The 19,939-nt window shown below is 40.9% G+C and overlaps 1 protein-coding gene across 2 annotated transcripts in view; it reads right to left on the minus strand.

Moving 5' to 3' along the window:
- The window catches only part of ttc7a (tetratricopeptide repeat domain 7A), a 68,036-nt gene extending 49,417 nt beyond the window's left edge, over window positions 1-18,619 (minus strand). The window contains exons 1-10 of one of the 2 annotated variants that reach the window (XM_080482051.1): window positions 18,489-18,595; window positions 16,665-16,854; window positions 10,636-10,799; window positions 9,581-9,749; window positions 7,580-7,710; window positions 6,958-7,082; window positions 6,230-6,308; window positions 5,659-5,828; window positions 2,846-2,909; window positions 2,563-2,700 (exon numbers count right to left, since the gene is read on the minus strand). In XM_080482051.1, the coding sequence (XP_080338177.1) occupies window positions 2,563-2,700; window positions 2,846-2,909; window positions 5,659-5,828; window positions 6,230-6,308; window positions 6,958-7,082; window positions 7,580-7,710; window positions 9,581-9,749; window positions 10,636-10,799; window positions 16,665-16,854; window positions 18,489-18,545 (1,287 nt within the window). In that variant the 5' untranslated portion in view covers window positions 18,546-18,595. Of the gene's footprint in view, window positions 1-2,562; window positions 2,701-2,845; window positions 2,910-5,658; window positions 5,829-6,229; window positions 6,309-6,957; window positions 7,083-7,579; window positions 7,711-9,580; window positions 9,750-10,635; window positions 10,800-16,664; window positions 16,855-18,488 lie in introns of both variants that reach the window. The other variant, XM_080482050.1, reaches the window with a different exon arrangement.
- Window positions 18,620-19,939: the final 1,320 nt, after the last annotated feature.

Here is a 19,939-nt window from a genome sequence, read left to right on the forward strand (position 1 = left end):
TGAAGGTGGGTTGTCTTTTTAAATATAAAATATTTTTTGTTTTTGTTATTTTATAATTCTGTATTCAGAATTGGAAAAAGCTTGACAAAGGACTGAATGTCTGACCTTCGTGCTCCTATGTTAAGAGTATTTAAACAGCCATGGTTGGAATTACTAAGACAGGTGGGAGAAAGTTCCTGCCAAGCAGCTGAGTCTTGTAAATAGCTTAAAAAAAAAACAAAAAAAACTTTCTCCTGTGGTAAAACACCGGCTTTGCTAAAATTAGAATGTAAAATGTTGAACACTTACCACAAGAATCGATGCTAAAACACCCACAGTGCTCCAAGTATTCACATATCTGGTTATGGAGCTGCTGATTGGAACGATTGGAAAACATTCAATCACAAATCCAGACGTTACTCAATCAACACGCTTTTACCAAATGTGATATTTTGTGTATTGACCTTTGCTTGAATACGTAGCTAGTATAGAAAACTGATCGACAAAGTAGTGCGTTGTTAACTGTACGTAACATATAATAAACTGAATATACTGTAGAGAGTAACTCTACGAGCATTGTAATACTAATGTGTTCAGCATTGCCATAGTTATTAGGCTGTTGAACACTGAAGCTCAGACTTTATCAAGAGGCGGCTAATTACAATCAAAAGAGACATTTATTTCACAACTAATAAAAAACACCCAGTGTCCATTTTTTTTTTTCTAAATTATTATTTTAGCTGCGTTCTTTTAGCAATTTTATCCCTTTGATTTGTTTTGGTCATTTAAGCAGTTTTAAGTAATTTTATTTCCCACTGTTTTGGCCAGTTTGGCCTCATTCTTTGAGCCACTTTAACCATTTCTTATGTTTTTAGTTGTTTTTTTGTCATTTGACCCATTTTAGTTAATTTCGTTCTTTTCTGTATTTCAACTCTTATAGCTCTTTTAGATATATACCTTTCTCTGCCATTTCTTTTTTGTCATCATATGCATTTGAACAGTTTTAGCAATTTAGCACATTTAACTAAACCTGGGTAAACCTTTAGATTATGGAAAAATTTCTTCCAATACATTCAGACCCCATTTACAGAACGTTTTGTTTACGCGACAATGTTGGTCAGAGCCAATGAAAACGTAACTTTTTGAAAATGGGTCCCAAGGTGGAACTTTTTGAAAACGACATGGCTCTGTGTCCGTGGAAACGGGGGAAAACACAACTTTTCTGAAACGCTTGCTACTGCTCATGTCCACCACGGCCGTAGCAAACTGAGTCACCCGTGATAAAAATCCAACTTCGTCGTCCACGGACTCACCACCATGTTGTTCTCTATACGTGCATGTGTGGTTTCATTACAAAAACAACATTGTTTTCAGTGTTTCTGTGTAAACCGACTTCTTTTTTTTCCGAACATTGCTGGGTAAACACGCAACTTTTCTGAAACAGAACACAGAAACGACGCATTTTCCCTTGAAACATTGTCGAGTAAATGAGGCCTTGCGTGATGTGATTTATTTGATTTGGTATATTTCCTTCCTGGACAAATGACAATATGCACAAATGCAAAAACACTATATCTGCTCATTGTAATCAGGCCTCGTATTCACAGCTGGAGGAAGATGAAGCTTCAGCTAATGTCACACTGCAGCTGAGTCATGCTAACAAATATTAATGGAACGAAAATGAAATGAGGGGAAGGCGTCAGTGAAATGCAGCATTGTGGCCGTATAAGTGCGTAGTAATGCTACATCCAATTAAAATTTCATATCATAGCTTGGCCTCATGAATTGATTAATGCCACAGTGAGTATGCAATCAATCAATTCGTGGCATGAAAGATGGATGGCACTGATGGGCTGACATCTAATTTTAAATAAATGGCCCATACTGGACTCGTATATCAGCAAGGTGGTCCGCTCCTGTAGGTGGGAGTCCCTCTGTGTGTGTGTGTGTGTGTGTGTGTGTGTGTGTGTGTGTGTGTGTGTGTGTGTGTGTGTGTGTGTGTGTGTGTGTGTGTGCGTGCGTGTGTGCGTGTGACTGATGCTATCTATGAATCAGTCAGACAGGTGGACAAACCTAATTTGAGACAACCTCCAACCTCCCAGACTGAGGGGGGGGGGGGGGGGGGGGGGGGTGAAAGGGAGAGAAAAATAGTGTGAGAATTGAGAAGGAATCAGAGGTGTGAAAAGCAGAAGTATTAAAAAAAAAAAAAAAAAGAAAAGTCAGACAATGTGGTGTGGGGGTGGGGGAAGCCAGGAGATGAGGAAAAGACGGAGAGAGAAAAAAAAAGACACATAATCCCCGTGCTCAGAGTGATAAGGACATTCATTAAAAAGTTTGGCAAAGGCAAAGCTCTCGCTAACACATCTCATCTCTCACTCCTTCGCTCTCCTCCCCTCAGACCTCCAGCATGGAGGAGCACCGGTGTGTGTGTGTGTGTGTGTGTGTGTGTGTGTGTGTGTGTGTGTGTGTGTGTGTGTGTGTGTGTGTGTGTGTGTGTGTGTGTGTGTGTGTGTGTGTGTGTGTGTGTGTGTGTGTGTGTGTGTGTGTGTGTGTGAGTGAGTGTGTGGCTGTGTGTGTGCGCACCTCGCACAGCATGGCGTATTGCCCTCTCCTGGCCATGCCGATGGTGAGCAGGTCGTACACGGAGGTGGCATCGTGCAGGCTGGCCTGGCGGGCCTCAGCCTGGTCCGGCAGACGACTGATCACAGCTTCACCGCTAGCCTGGACACACACACGCACACGCACACGCACACGCACACGCACACGCACACGCACACGCACACACACACACACACACACACACAAGCACTCCATCTCAGCTGCAGGCGGAAAGGTTGCGGGTTGTGTGTGTTTGTGCTCGTCTCACCATGGACTCTGTGATGAGCAGCAGCAGCACAGCCTCCTCCACCACGTCCTGAGGACAGAAGCAACTGCCAGGACACAGAGAAACACTGAATAGTACCAAGAAGTGGACGTCTCTCCCTCTCAAACACACACACTCACATACAAACACAGTGAGTCCACAGGTAGATCAGCACTGAGTGTCCAGTTTCTGCCTCGCCTGTGGAGCTGTAACACAATACAGACCTCCTTAGCTGTATCACTATACAGCACTATCTCACATGTCACACACACTGGATCCCTCATTTCTTATCTGGCTAAATCTCCCATTCAACACTTTCTTTTGCTCCGTCTTCCCTCTCCGGATGTCTGCGCGTCCCGTTAAAGGACACATTCACCAGACACCGGCACAGGCCTTTTCACAAGAGGCCCGCCGATGACAAAAGCCACAAACAATGTGACTCCTCGGGGTGAATTCTCCTGTTCCTCCTTTGCCTTCTAATCTCAGACATGGATTTAGATCTTCACTTATGATAGTGTGGGCAGGATTAGTCATGTGGTACTGACTAAGTATGGCTCGCAGGGTCTCAGCAACCAGCACAGCATCCAAGAGGGGAAATGCAGAGGCGAGGCAACAAAGGGAGGGGATACGGTTCAGTGTGTTGGTGCAGATAATCAGTTTGTCCTGTCAGGCCGAGTTACGTTCCTGTCTTTGTCATGAAATGTCGTAACGTGTGATATCATAAGTCATGTCATGCCATGTCTTCAGAAAGAATGATTTTTTTTCATTCATTTTCCATTGTCATGCTATGAATTTTTATCTCATATCAGACTATGTCATGTGACATTACAACATGTCATGATATAAGATCCAATGACATCTCATTCCATATGGTGTCAAGTGATGCATTATCATATCATATTATGCCATGTCAGGTCATGTGACATTACATGTCATAATGTAACATACATTGTCATGTTATTGTACACTCTGTCATATGATATATTAAATGTATCCATATTGTGTAAAGATATGTAATATTTCCTACTAAAATATGCATTGTCATTGAGTCTCATGTCATTTTTATCCCTGTATATCATATTATGTCATAATGTCATGCCATGCCATCTTCAGTTCTGTAAATTTCAGTAATGCATTTGATACTCGCATCGTATCGTATCGTATCGTATCGTATGATATCATATCATTTGTAGTTTTTTCATTTCCTCTAATGCATTTGATGCTATGTCATGTCATGTCATGTCACATCATGTCATGTCATGATGCTATGTTATTTGACATCTCACAGATCATATCGCAACATGTCATGTTATTTAAGTTATGTCTTATTTGAGCAAGTCATATACCATGAAAAGTCATTCCATTTCCTATTACGTTACTGCCATTTCCCATAGTTTGTCATCATGGCATCTCATGTTATTTGCTGTGATGTCATTTCCTGTTGTTCCATGTTATGCCATCTCATGTTACTTCCTGTAATAATATTTCACATTAAGCAACTTCCTGATACTCATGTCATGTCATGTTCTTATATGTATGCGTATATTATGCCCAATCATGTCTTATCATTTCATGTCATAATATTCCATGTCACTTCATCTCATGCTGTTATATCGCATCTTTCACTCCAAAAACACTGTATATTACTTACAAACTGGCCTCACACTGCATGAAGTAATACTTTTATTATGGCTTGTTAAACAAATACAAATCGTCTGTCTGGTATTTGAAGTGAATTAATAATTAATTGTCTGAACTTGATAGCCCTCACAACTTGAAGTCAGCAGCAGGTTTAGATGAAACCTTGGGCATGATGACCTCTAGTGGCAATCCAGGGCTTTCGTTAAGGTGCAGATAAAACTGTGTGGTGCTTAAATCTCCCTTTCTTAGGACAAATTTGAAGTTCTGTTTAAGATGACATTCTTTACTGAACTAAAGCCACGTTGATCGTACATTATCTTTCTTTGTCTCTTGTGGCCATTTTTGTAGACAAACCAGCCGATATTTATGTAGCCCAGTGTCACAGATACTCAAGGGACCTTACAATCAGCAGTGTATACCACAGTCTCCATCCTCAGAGCCCTTGTTTGGATAAAGGGGGAAATCCCAGAGCCATGAAAAATGGGAGCAAAAATGGGAGAAATGTTGGGAAGAGCAACAATGAAGTGATCCCACGTACAGGATATATGACGGAGGTCATGTTTAAAGTGGGGAGCATAATGACACTAATTTCAGGCTCATATTATCAAATCAGAGAGTAGAAACAGCAACACTGAGGGGAACTGTGGGAATTTTGCAAAGAAAATTCTATACTATGTAGTAACTTTCCCTATGTTAAATCTTAAGATCACTATGGACTGTTAAATATCTAAAGGTTTTCCATTCGATTAGCATTGATCTCATCTTATTCACAGTTCCACGTAATATTCTGGGAATGATGAAGTTATTTTCCCTGGAGTGGAAGGTTTAGCCATCTTGAACGTTGTGCTGAAGATTAAGAGGAATTGTAACCTTGCAGGATTCATGTAAAGAAATAGGAAAGCCTGGTTTTAGGCTCAACATACCTTACTAACCCATGAATGTAACATCAGTGTGCCCCAGTTGAGTCATCATGGAGCAAAGCTTTGATAAAGGCAACTGATACACAGAGGTGGGCCAAGTTCTTGTTTTTCCGTCACTTTTTGTCTAATTTTTCAGCAATTCAAATTGTAATTTCTGAACAAAGCAATCACTTCTCCACAAACTAAGATTAATTTTACACTTGATGGAGGAGCTATAGGTCTGGGAAAGGTTGGAGCATACAGGCTGATACAAACCAGTCGGTGCTGTACCGCTGTGGAGGTTTAACGGTGGGGTAGATGGCGTCCTTGGAGGCGGCGGCCCCCTCCCTGTGGAGCCAGGCTGAGGGTGGGGGCCCCAGCGGGGGCCAGTAGCTGTCCTCACTCACAGAGCTCAGCAGCACCTCTGCAAGCTTCTTGGCTGCAGACTGGGAACCACAACGCATTCATACATGTTCTCTTACTGCAATGCTTACAGTAAAACCTAGATAAATACTAGAAGAGCTTCCTATCCGTGTGTACTCTGGGATTCACATGGAAATAAGCTGATAATAGCAGTTTTCAAAGTGGTGTGTTGAGTCATGTTTCTGCCTTATGTAGATTTTCTGTTGTGATTCATGATACTTATAATAGCAGTAAGGCAACAGTTCATATTTTATTCTCTTTATAGTCCCAAACCAGAGACTACACCACATTTATGGGGTTTAATCTCCAAAATGTTGGAGCCGATATTGTTTTACAGGTGTTTAATGATCAATGTGTTGTTTCAGGGTGCTATAAAATGCATTATGTAAATGGGTACAGCTGTGTGAATGTGTGTGTGGCTCACCTTCCTGAAGCTCTGAGACCCTCGTGACTCCACCACTCTGAGCACCCTACGCAGCTGATGAGCACCCTGTGCAAGATGACTAACACACACACACACACACACACACACACACACACACACACACACACACACACACACACACACACACACACACACACACATACACACACACACACGCGCACACAGAGTAGGTGTGCATCAATATGTTGTATAGGCAGAGAGGGGGCCACATTCAACCAAAATAAATGCGAGGAAGCAAACACAGACAGTCACACACACACACACACACACACACACACACACACACACACACACACACACACAAACACTCCACATTATACATACACAATACTCCTCTCAAAGTAATGTGATTTACTGGTATACTGCACATGATGGTTGTAACTATGATGAACGTTGGATGCATATTAAAGCCCCCATGGGGAGGATTATAGTTTCACCAGGGAGAGGAGTGAAAAGCTGCTATGACAGTTGCACAGCAGCACTGACACCTGCTGGTTGATTTGCTCTCTCACCGCTTCAAACGCTTGAAACAAGAACAAGTATAGTTCCTCACGTCTCTGATCTTTGGAAAGAGGAATGACTCAGCGAAATCTAAAAATACTGCGCGACCACTGGTGCAATGCAAAGACAGACAAACTGTGGTTTCTGGCCCGTAATGGGCCATTAAGGTGAGTTATTGGCCTGTACTGTGGGTGGACTGGACTCACCCCCTGTGCAGCAGACAGAGGTAAGCGCTCTGTAAAGCCGCATGCAGGAAGTAACCCAGGTCGACTTCAGCAGGTGAAGGAAGGGGACTGGATTTGGCTCCTTTGGCATGGGGTGTCGTTACAGTCTGAAAACACAGACACGTTCAAGTCTACACTCAAGAACCACGTTTAAACCTTAAACAGCTTTGAGGATTCGATTAGACGGCAGCAGCCAAAGTAGAAGAGCTTTGAACAGGAGTGTCGAGTATAGAGACCACCGCAGGAGAAAATATTCATTTGGACTTGTCAACTCAATTAACTGCCATCTGTCATTATTGATAGTGTTTGAATAACAAAATACTGCAACACCTCAGCGAACAGCATTCTAGCTGACATGTAGTTGTACCTGTAGTTATAGAATAATGATTTACTTTCATTCAGTCAGGCCAACCTAATATTAAATTTAGCTGAATGTGGCCCCTGAAATGAAATCCATAATGAAACCCCTGGCCTAACCATTTTACCTAATTAACAACTTATTTTTAATTGCAAGCCTGAAGGAAAGAACAGTTCTTTATAAACGTTTATTTATTATAAACATTTTGCTCTGCAACGTCAGTGAATGCCGTGAATGTGTGTGAACCTTATCGAGCTCCTGCAGGAAGGACAGGGCTGCGTCGCAGGCTCGGAGGTAACAGGACAGACTCTCCTCCTGTCTCTCGGACAGACGGACCCGAGACACTGACGACACGATCTGGTGGTCCAACGACAGACCTGACATGTAGACGGGGACAGGAAGCACGAGGTTTTACAGGCTACTCGTACAAAGGTATGAAAATTTAAAATATTTGTGTATATTAGGTCATTTTAAAAAAAGTAACCTGATTTATTTCTGCTTTGAAGTGTATTAAAATAGATCACCAAATAGTCTGCATATCAGAAGAGTGTCGTATTCTACAAACAGTTAATACATGTTGCTATTCCAATATGAATAACTTGGGCTGTGTTTCAGTACTGATGGACGTCTCCACAACAAACAGCTGAAGTCTGTCGAGGTCCAGATGCTCGTCCTGATGTTTGTTAGCAGGTTTATTGGTACAAATAATCAGAAGAAGCAGGAACTTCTCTGTACTGCAGGAGGCAGAGACCTCAGACCAGACGCCTCGACAAATCAAATAAGCTGAGCAACTGCCGAGGTTCATCGCCTCGATCTTCACATTTGAGCCTTGTAAACCCCCCCCCCCAACACACACACACAGACACACAAACACACACACACACACACACACACACACACACACACACACACACACACACACACACACACACACACACACACACACACACACACACACGCACACAAAGATTGTGATCTGTTTCTCTCAGGTCACCACAATAATCCTCCATGAATCCCATTCAGCTGGAATCAAAACAAGCAGAGAGAAAGGAAATGTGACGGTCATGAGCTCATGTCCGATCACCAGGAAACAGGGAGGCATAATGATGATGATGATGATGATGAGTGAAACAAGATTGCCCAGCGTTCCACTCTAATGTTCTCTGAATGGGCCACTGAATATCGCTGGTGTGTTGCAGTAAATACTTGACTTTTTGAACCAACTTTTCTCTATTTAATCATTCATTTATTTTGTGACTGTAAAAGGCTTGTTCCACACATGACGCTGATAAGTATGAGATTCAAAAAAAAAGAAGACATCGCTCTTCTTTTATATCAAACCATCGACTTGAGTGAAAACACCAAAAGCTCCCTGACACAACCACACGACTCGCTGTCCAGTCAAACTGACGATTTCCAGACGCATTTGTGTTCTTCCATACAAGGTTGTTGTGATCTTAAGGAGTAATAACTCAAGTGGACTCGAGAGTGAGACCATCCGGGAGATGTTTGCAGCTTTTCTGTGATGTTTTTGGAGGAAACCTGCCAGTGATGAACTATGAAGATCAGCCTTGTCTGTACAGGATGCGTTGCTCATGTTAACTGTGCAACGTGATCAAACCACCATCTGAGTTTACTCAATCCTTTTCTCGATTTCTTCCAAAACTTGCAGTAAATTCTAACCTGAACAAAAAGTATTTGTGCCATCTGCAAATAAAGCAAACTGTTGTATTGTTTGAAAGCATACAGTATGTAGTTAATGTACAGTACAAACAGTTTGGGTCCCAATGCTGACCCCTGGGGGACACCACCAGCAATGTCGAAGCATGATGACTGAAAATCACCCTTTTTATCAAATTGCTGCCTGTTACTTTGATAACTTTATGGTCTACTCCTGCATTTGATTGTTTTTCAACCATGCAAATCCACAAAGTTCTATTAATTAAAGGACTGCTAATCTTTTAACTAATTTGAAATAAAAAATTAAGATCACAACTAGCAGGAGTTTATTTTAATCATATTTCACAGATCACCTTGCATTTTGTGCTTTCGGGGGCTCAGTGCTTCATCCAGTCAGTCCTTGCTGAACTCAAGCAAACCAACACAGAAACAGCACAGATTTCAACAGACTATTCTAATGTAAACGGGGCCTAATGTACCCAAAACCCCTTATTTTGAATACTCCAGTGTTTGCATGTGTTTGCTCCGTATTTGAAATGTTGTCCCCTGACTGGTGAAAGCCGGTACCTTTAATCACGAAGGCCTCGGCCAGCAGCCGGAGGTGGTAGTTAGGCTGGTCGTCCTGTGTCAGCTCCTCCAGGCCCACCCTGGCACACATTCCCTGAGCGTCCCGGTAGCGGCCCTGCACATAGTGCACTTTGGCCATCAGCAGCAAAGCCTCGTTCAAGTACCTGGGCTGCCGGACAACAAGACATGAACGGAGATGACGAGTTCTGAGCTTTGTTTGTTTTAATCGGTGAACATTTTCTCTGCGCTAAAGCCTGTAGTGTGAATGTTTTACAGGATTTTATCTCAATGCATTTTGCACTCTTTCATCCTCAAAGCGGCCAAACATAGCCATACATGAAAATCTGCTATTAAATTCTCATACATAAATATTTTTTCTCTCTTTTTTTCATAAACCACTTCAGCAACTTCAAACTTTTTCAAAAATTCCAAATGTTCAATCAGATTTTTAACCCTGATTTAGAATGTTTAGTTACTTATTCCAAAATAACACAACAATTTAAATATTTTAACACGTGGGGTTTTTTTAACTGCTTGACTGTACGGTGTTCTTGAGTGCTGAGAAAGGCGCCTTCAAATAAAATGCATTATTATTATTATTACTTGAAAATCATGAAATCATCTGCAGCCAACCCAACCCTGACATGCACAATCTGTTCAAAATAAGTTGGATTTCCCTGAAACATTTTGTTCCCTTAAAAGTATAATTCAATATGGACATGAGCTAAAGGCAATAAAATTGCATGTTAATAGATTCACAAAAAATAACTTATAACATTTCAGTATACAACCTATGCGTTCAAGTCTGTTTCACGCTCATATTCAAGGTTTAGTTTAAGATCAGTTGGTGGCATGCCCACGAATGGGAAACCAACTTCAACCTAAAATAGCTTAAAATAGGTCACATAAGAAATAATAATCATAATTCAGTCATGTTTTTTTGCTATGTCATGTACAAAGAAAAAAAAACCTAATACCTTTTATGAATAATTGTAATTCACCTCCTACATTCAGGACCCAATAGTTTAACATTGTATAACCCTACTTGGACTGACCGAGAGACGTCCTCGGCTCAGGACGGTGTTGAGGAAGCCCTTGGCTCGAGCCAGTCTGGGCTGGGACTTCTCCATCAAAGGCGTGGCGCTCCGTAATAGATCCACATTTTCCTGCAGGCATTCCTCCAGCAGAGACTCGGCCAGCAGCAGCGTCCCATAATCATCTGGAAGGGGGGGATGAAAAAGTTAAAAATGTGTTTGAGTTCGGGGTCAAAGGTCATTAGTTTCTGTGGCCAAAGCAAACCTCCATCAGCGGAATAAAAACAGTGCAGCCTTCAAGTCTGCGTAGAAGCCACAGTTTTCTATATTATCCCTGTAATGACAACATAATCTTATCATAACATCTTGTTCACAAATACTGAATTAAGATACTCCGGCTTACAAGTAGTAAACCTCTGTCTGTGTACACACACGCTCGATTAAAAGCTTTCCTGTTTGACTTATTCATCCTGTGTATGTGATCAGATGCCAGCTCTGCGAGCAGTGTTTATGTCTGAATGTGCTTTGACATATTTGCCTGTTGGTTTTATCAGCACAGCACAAGGCTGGAGCCTTCTGAGAGGAGGAGGAGGAGGAGGAGGAGGAGGAGGATAAACAGCCAATGAGCAAAGTAAAAGATGTGTTCAGTCAATTTAAACTCAGGAAAATACCAGAATGGCAATGAAAGTCATTGAGAAGTTACAAGGTCAGAGGAGAAATACTCTTTGTTTCAATCCAGGTAGTTAAAATCTTAACAATATTCTGGTCTGTGTTGGCGGAAAGAAGTGTTTTTTTAAGCGAACTGACTGACTTTTCTTTCACGAGTGTGATTTACAGTTGATTGTCACAGTGAGTCACTGAGGAGATTAAAGCTGCCAAAAATCCTCAAAATTAATTAACTACAATTATTAGGTGACAGTATTCATTTATTTCATGCTCAACTAAACTCACAGTCCACTTTTAGCAGTGATTCATACTTCCCCAATGTTGTATTGCAAATGCTTTTTGTCCCTTTTTCCACACAAGTTTTAATTACCTGGTTATGTGCAGCCATTAACAATGGCTGCACAAGTACGTCCAGTAAACCAGTCCCCAACAAAGGTTCCTACCTCGAGATTTATGGTTGGTTTTGCAAAACGCAAACTCTTTGAACCTTACAAAAATCTTGGAATATATTTACAAGACAAGGCAAGGCAAAGTTATTTACAGAGTACCATTGAAACACAGGGCAATTCACGGTGGTTTACAAAGAAATACATTGATAAAAGAAATACATTAAAGCTTTAAAAGTTCTTATGAACTTCTCTCCATGCGAGGGAGTTTTTCCTGGCCACTGTTGCTTGTTACACCTGCTTGCTTTGGAAGGGTTTAGTTGGGTCCTGTTGTACTCTATCATTGTAAGAGCGCTTTGAGATGTTTGTTGATGTGATTTAGCGCTTTACAAATAAAATTGAATTGAATTGAATTGAATTTAAAAGAAATTAAAGCTAAAAACAGCATAAAGGTTTTAAAAACAACATAAAAAGTAGAATAACTAAGGTGAGCGATTTATTAAGATAAATTTAATAAAGTAAGTAAAATCTATTGTTTATTCGAAAGCCTGTGCACATAAGAATGTTTTATGTCCTGATTTAAAAGAAGTGAGTGTGTTAGCAGTCTTCAGGTGTTCGGGAAGTTTGTTCAACAGGTGAGGAGCGTAGGAACTAAAAGCTGCTTCACCTTGTTTGTTTCTGACTCTAGGAATACTGAGTTAACCTCTTCCTGAGGAGGTCTGGAGGTTTTATATTCTACAAGTAAATCTGAGATGTATTTAGGCCCGAGACCATTCAAAGCTTTATAGACCAGAAGTAAGATTTTGAAGTCAATCCTTTGACACACAAGCAGCCAGTGCAGGGATTGGAGCACGGGTGTAATGTGCTCCACACTCCTTGTGTTAGTGAGGACACTAGAGACGAAACACTAAAAGACTTTATAAAACTGGTATGTTCACACTGAAAATCCTGTGGAGGAGCTCATCTAAACTCACACACTCACATTCACACTCAGGGACCATAATTAACCTCACATGCATGTTTTGGGGATTGTGGGAGGAAACCCATGCACACACAGGGAGAACATGCAAACTGTGCATCAGTGCTGTGTCAACAGCCTCGTTATAAATATATTGGTTGACAAGCCCAAATCCTGCGGCTTTAACACAATATCATAATTTTTGTGCTCTGTTCGTTTGTGTCTGTGCCCTAGTATGAAGAGTTCAAATCTTAATACTACTTCTGGGCCTAAATACTTGAAGTTCACTTTAAAAGCATACTGTGTGGGTAATAACCATTGCATATAAAACAATATGAGAACATTGTAATAAGTTACTAGGAAGGACATGGACATGCGGCTATTTGTTTGTCTGATCTTGAGGATAAACAAGATGCCGCCTGAATGGGAACATGCATTTTTAGTTCACAAGGATAAACCACAGGATACTTAAAAATACAGGATCTAGGATTACTGTAGGCGGTAAACAAAATGCCACGAGTTATTTTATCATAAGTTATAGTTCTCTCTGGGTTAATAAAATCCTGAGAGTGCCAGAAAGGCATCCAGGCCACATCGGCTGCCATGTTAGGAATCAGAAACCTCCAATGTTTTAACTCAAGGTGTCCAAACTAAGGCCTGCGGGCCATCTTGGGACCATTGTTCATTTATAATCAGCCCATAATAAGTTCTATAAATATCACACACAATAAAAAAACATGAAACGTGAAACATCACTGCGTTGATTCTGAGTTTTAAGTTTGCTGGAGCTTGAAGAAGACAACACTGAGTCATCAAAGGATACCTAATACCATATTGTCTGGACTATAAGTCACTCTTTTTAAGTTGTTTGGTAGTCGTGCAAATTCTAATAAGAAATATAGTGGTACGTACCATCTGTGACCACTAGAGATCACTGTTTGACAACAGAATGCTGCTACAGCACCACAGAAAAACTGCCATTACCTCCATATTCAACCGGTAGTGCATGCAAAAATGTGGCCGGAAAATTATTCTCAAAGAATAAAATCGCTTTTTTTTTTCCTCTTCGTGACAATTATTTTGACAAACGCAACACAAAGTCTGGTAAATACGGCGATATAAAGGACTAGTTCATTAAAAACCCTGAGTTTCAGACCTGTTGTTTGTATGCGTTGCACACAGACGTCTCTGACAAGCGAAACGAGGACAATCGGGTCAAAATGAAGAACAATTGTTACTAACGAAACCTAAAAACACAAGATTTCAGCCCATGACGGCGATGTCGTTCAGTGATCCAGCCGTGAGCCACTGTTCTCGGTCACACGCGTGAAAGGAAGCTGAACGGGCCCTAATCAGGCTGAACCATCACGGCTGTAAAGAAAACAGAGAAACCTGAGAGCAAAGTAACAGACCTCCTCCTGCTCTTGTCTTCTTTACAGTTTTACAGCCGGGTGGAGGCGTCACCGCCTCACCGGGCACAAAGTTCCTCTATCTCTAATCTGAAAGCAGCTCATGCGGCGCGCGCACTGGCCGACGCTGTGATACCACATTAATTTACCGGCTGAGTGCGTGTGCATGCAGGGGGAAACCGGCTCCGCGCCGTCAGCACAAAAACAAGGAGGCCCCTCGCAGGCGGGTCACCTGAAGCCCGTGTTTACCCTGCGGAGGTGAGGGTGCATTAGCGGCGTGCCGAAGTTACGCTTTCCAAGGGGCAGAAGGATGAGTGTTGTTTACCATCCTGCGAGCTGGTGTAGAGTGTAAACAGGTTTCAGGGGTAATGGCCCGGCTGAAAACTTGTTGTGCATAAGCGACACCGGACTGACGTCCATCATCTATGTGTATAGTCGTACAATAGCCTTCCTTCCATCGCGCGGTGCGATTGTCTGAGTTGTCCGGTAGCCCCCCCCCCCCCCCCCCCCCCCCCCCCCTCTCCGTGACCCCCAGACCCCACCAAATGACACGCATGTGAGAGAACAAAGTAGTTCAGGTAAACTGAGGCTCCCTTTGAAGTGAAAACGTGTCGTTTTTTTGCGTTTCCGAAAGGTTTTCGTGTTTTCACTGCAACACTTTTGAAAAATATTTCCATTCGCAACGAAAACTGCCAAAAGGAAAAAGAAAAAAAAAGAAGAAAAAAAAGTAGAGAAAAGAAAAAAAAGGAAAAAAAGGAAAAGAAAAAAAAGGAAAAAAAAGAAAGAAAACTGACGAAACAATATAATTTCCATTTGGGACCACTAGTGGGCGCTGTTGCTTTGTCTTTGTTTTTTGTAATAAAACCTCCCACACAATACTTTATGAACATTAATAATAGCGAGTACACGGACATCGGACGGCCAAGTTGGGTCTGTGAGTCATGACACTCGGGAGGCCACCATGTTTGTTATTGTCCATCTACTCACGCATGTGCAGAAGAACTATTTACCAAAAGCCACGGTGCACATGTGCAAACATAAAAAAGGGGTCAACCGTCACAGAAAACCACAAGAGTCTGGAGCAGATAATTGAAGCGACTCATTGCTTCTTATTTTTTTTGTTAATACTCCTGCCATTTTATCTATCAAGTCAGTGTTTAATAAGGGTAGGAGTCTTTTTTAAAGGCACGATTACCACATTTTGGTTCTTAACAAAAAGTCCAATTTTATCCGGTAGTTTACAATATTGCCTTTTCATGACTTATCTCACCTGCTAACTGCTGTAAACACAGTTTTATGTGAAACATTGTGGTGAAATGAAGCTTCAGACAATGAAAACATCTCATATTATAAAGATAGGATGTTCTTCTAGTTCCTCTTCTTCTCATCCTGACGTTTAGTGTGCTTCATGATGTTAGAAGTCAGTTCTCTGGTATAGATGCAGCCTGGATGGATTTTTAATTTCATTCATTCCATCCTGTGCAGAACGGCTGGACTCCTGCTGGGGATCTCATGATGAATGAACTTTTACATTTGACATCTTTAAAAGGCATTTAATGTGATAAAAGGAAAAAGACAGTGGAGATTTTTCTTAACCAATAATGACTTAATCATGGTAATAGTGCATTTAGGTTTGTGTCACCCCGGGTTGCCAGATCTGACCGACAGTTTCCAGACAAAGAACAAGAGAAAACACTCTCCAATCAAATTGATGAAAAATTGGCTGAAATTAAGAAAAAAAAAAACTGCTCAAATCACAACATTGCTCAAAATTATCCTAAAAACACACAATAAGCACAAAAGCTTCGCCACGGCACTGAATAGCTATAAGAGCGAAATCCTGCAAACAAACACAAAAATAAATCAATAAACGTGATAGTCTCAAACAGACAAATTCTTCATCTACAACCAACAGGATTGACAAGGATTTACTCTCCTGTAATGTTTAATTTAAGAACCCTTATGAGTCTAGAAAACATGTCTTACAGCTTACAGAAGGTCGTGACTGTGCAAACACTGATAGCAGGGGGGTTTAAACCTGAACAGATACAATCCAAACGCAAAACACAACTTGTTTGAGATCATACACGGAGACGGAAATGATTCACAAATGATTTCTGATACAGGTAACTGTGCTGAACCGGAAAGTCAGCTGTTGTGAGAAAACATTGGATTGGTGTTTGCCGGCACTCATTCCTGGATCTGCAGTGGAAACCTTCACTGACAGTTTGGACACCCTGCTACAGTCCAAAGTCCAGTTTGGGCACAGAGACTAATTCCTGCACTGCAGAAAGAAAACAATCATCTGTCACCACCCACACATGTTGGCTTGAGAGTGAGAATAAGAGCAGATCTTTCTAAATTAAATCTTCTAAATGACTTTACTTAGTAGAATTTTATCACTTAAATCGATTAAAGATTTCTCTAAAAACTACAACTTCCTGAAACCAGACAGACTTGATGCAGATCACTGGACCAAATGTTTCTTCTACATGAGATCAGACCTGAACTTGAACCTGACCAGGTGAACTCCACAACCACCCTCTCTCTCTCTCTCTCTCTCTCTCTCTCTCTCTCTCTCTCTCTCTCTCTCTCTCTCTCTCTCTCTCTCTCTCTCTCTCTCTCTCTCACCGTCTTCGTGGATCTTGGCCGCCTGCATCTGCTCCACGGCGGCCGGGATCTTGTCCCACTGGCACTCGGCCCGGTAGCGCTCCAGCTCGGCTTCCAGCCGGGCCTGGGTGAAGGAGACCCGGGCGGCCATGGGCGGTCGGTCCCGGTGCTGGTGGCTGTAGTCCCCGGACACGATGGGAGTGACGGCGGACTGCCGGAGGCAGAGCAGAGAGTCAGGAGGAGGAGACCGGAGACCCGGAGGAAAGGAGCGAGGAGCCACGCGCCGGGGGGGCGGGAGGGGGAATACACTCTCTGGGAGGGAAAGAAAGAAAGAAAGAAAGAAAGAAAGAAAGAAAGAAAGAAAGAAAGAAAGAAAGAAAGAAAGAAAGAAAGAAAGAAAGAAAGAAAGAAAGAAAGAAGCTGGTCCCGAGCCAGCTCTATTTACTGTTTTTAATTCCTTGTCATTTTGACTTTTTCTCAAAATTCTGAGAAATAATAAAGTAAAACTTTTTTTTTATTATAAAATAATTACTTTTTCCGAATTTCGATCTTTTTCTCAAAACTCATGTTTTTGATGACGTTTTCTACATGTTTGAAAAAAATGTAAAACCTTTTTCTCCGAATTGTGGCTTTTTTTATTTTCTCTTTTCATTCTTAAATAGTCTGACTTTTTTCCATCTGAATTCTGACTTCCTCAGCTAAACTCATTTTTCTAATTTTTCTCATTTTTCTAAAGAATGCAGATTCTTTGCTCTGAATTATGATTTTTATTTGTCAGAATTATTACAGGAAGAAGGTTATAGCTTCATCCTCTAATTTTGACATTTTACAGTATTTTACTTTTTTGTAGAAAAAAAATTCAAAGGTCTGTTTCTGTGAATTTTTTGAGACTTTTTCTGCAGATACATTTTTTTCTCCTATGAATTCTGAGTAAATCTTTTTTTAAATTTTCTACCTATTTTTCAATTTTATTATTATTTTTTTTTTTACTATTTTTCTAGAATTTAGATTTGTTTGTTAGAATTGTGGAAAAAAAATTTACTGAAGCTTTTGGGATTTTATTTTTCTCATGTCCTCCACTTTAGATGTCAGAATAAACCTTAAAAAGATGCACTTGTCCACAAAGGGTTTTTAACATGTCTGCAAAAAAAATAAAGCAGAGGCCTCTTCAACCTGGATCATCTCTCTTTTTTATTCAATCATTGCACTGCAGAAAGGATGATGCATCTTTAATGCAATGCTCTGTATAATGCATAAGTTCCCGTTCCTGGTGTTGTGCATTAGTGACTTCTGTCGGTTTCTTAGAAATGAGCATTTAGAGCTGCCTTGATCTGCAGGCTGCCTCCTCTCTCCTAAGACTCTCTCTCTAATCTTTCCCCCCCGTTAACACTTTAACTGGATCAGGTGGCTTAAACAGCAAAGCAAAAAGAAACGAGCGTGCAGCCTGTAACTGTGGCAGGATGCGTGCATTTCACACCATGAATGTGCCTTCTTCTCCTTCGATTTTGATTAAATTCGTTCATTTTTGGAAACGTGTGTGTGATTTGCTTTGGCTTTGGCTTTGGCTTGCTCCCTGATCTGGCCTGAGCAACACTGGCATGTAGTTCCCGTCTCTCTGCTCCAAATCAGTCCAGCCTGTCGAATCACATGTATCCGCACTTGTTTTAGCAAAATAATAGAAATGAGAATAACGTGTGCATCATAGCACTGTGAAAAACTTTTCTGAGCAGTGAATGAAAGGGAGGAAACTCGGGGGGAAAGGTGGGCGTTGGGATGGGTGTCAATAGGAGGAAACAGGGATCGATGGGAATCTAGATCTACTTTATAAATATGATCGATAAAAACCTCCAGCCTCCTGAACAGAGATTTAGTCGCGTCATTTTCTCCTCTGAATCCTGACATTTGCACGTCAGGAGCGTGTTGACCCTCCTGTCCGTCTGACAGCTCAGCTGCTCATTGGGTTGCCAGGTTGGACTGACAGCTTCCAGCTCTAACACGAGATAAAAACACAAGTCGGCAAAAGCCTCCTCAGAAACCCCTGTTACAAATGTAATCGCAGATCACAGAACTTAACTTAGGATTCACAACTGAACTGAATAACTAAATCAGGTTATTTAGAAACAACAGTGCAATCAAGCAGACAAATAGCCAACAGCAAGGTTTCCCCCTTGACCATGGCATCATAATAAGCTATACATTTAATACATTTAATACAGAAACAAAACTTTTCATGCTTGACTACAATTTACGATCAGTCCTCAACACGTCACATTAGGTTTTTTTTATGATGATGATTTGTAATATCATACACCTTATATTATCTATTTTCTTTTCACTTCGTTTCTTTATTTGTTCTGTAATTATTTTCTTGTGTTTCCCTGCATCATTGCTCATTTCTTATTTATATTTATTTGGTTTATGTGTGTATACTTAGATATTTAATACTCAATTCCATTTAAATATACTATAACTTTGAGAATGAATTTCCACTTAGGATTAATGAAGTATTCTATTCTATTCTATTCTATTCTATTCTATTCTATTCTGGTTTAGTTGAGTTGAGTTGAGTTGAGTTGAGTTGAGTTTACTTTACTTTACTTTACTTTATCATCATAGCATTAAATAGAGTCCAGATACAGTAGTGCATTAATACAGCACATATACAGTATATGTTTCAAACTGTGGGTTATTAGTGAAAATATCTCCCCAATCAAACTATTTCTAACTTTTCCTTTTTTTCTGTTGCTGTTGTTGTTGTTGTTTTTCAACCCTCTTTACCATAGATTACAAAGAGTTTTCTTAATGCGTTCTCTGGAATATATTTAAAACGCCGCGTAATGTTGTGAAAACCATTACATTTGTCAAGTGATTTTATTCCACCCTTAAATTGTGCGGAAATATTCCCGATCTGGCAACACCGCGGCGGGCTGCTGCCTCTCCTCCGTGCTCGTAAACAAAGAGTCGTGCAGAAGTTTACTTTATTTTTTGCCTCAAAAACGTACATTAGAGTTTACAAAACAGCACTGGATTAGATTATGTAAATATGTCTTCAGACGCTATTACTGCTACACTGTTCTAGTAATATATATAAATATGTATATATCAATGAAAACGAGGCTATGTTAAAGATACAATTGTGTTTTAATTGCCAAAAGTGTAAACATTCATTAACATCTTACGAAGTATGGTTGTTTAGGGGTGAACTCTCTCGCTGGACGTGTACACTCTTTGATTATTCCAACCAATCACAATGAGCTGTCGTGTCCAAGAGGAGCTACGGTGGCCCGCCTGGTCCA

The sequence above is a fragment of the Lipophrys pholis genome (genome assembly GCF_963383615.2).
Source record: "Lipophrys pholis genome assembly, chromosome: 15".
NCBI lineage: Eukaryota > Metazoa > Chordata > Actinopteri > Blenniiformes > Blenniidae > Lipophrys > Lipophrys pholis.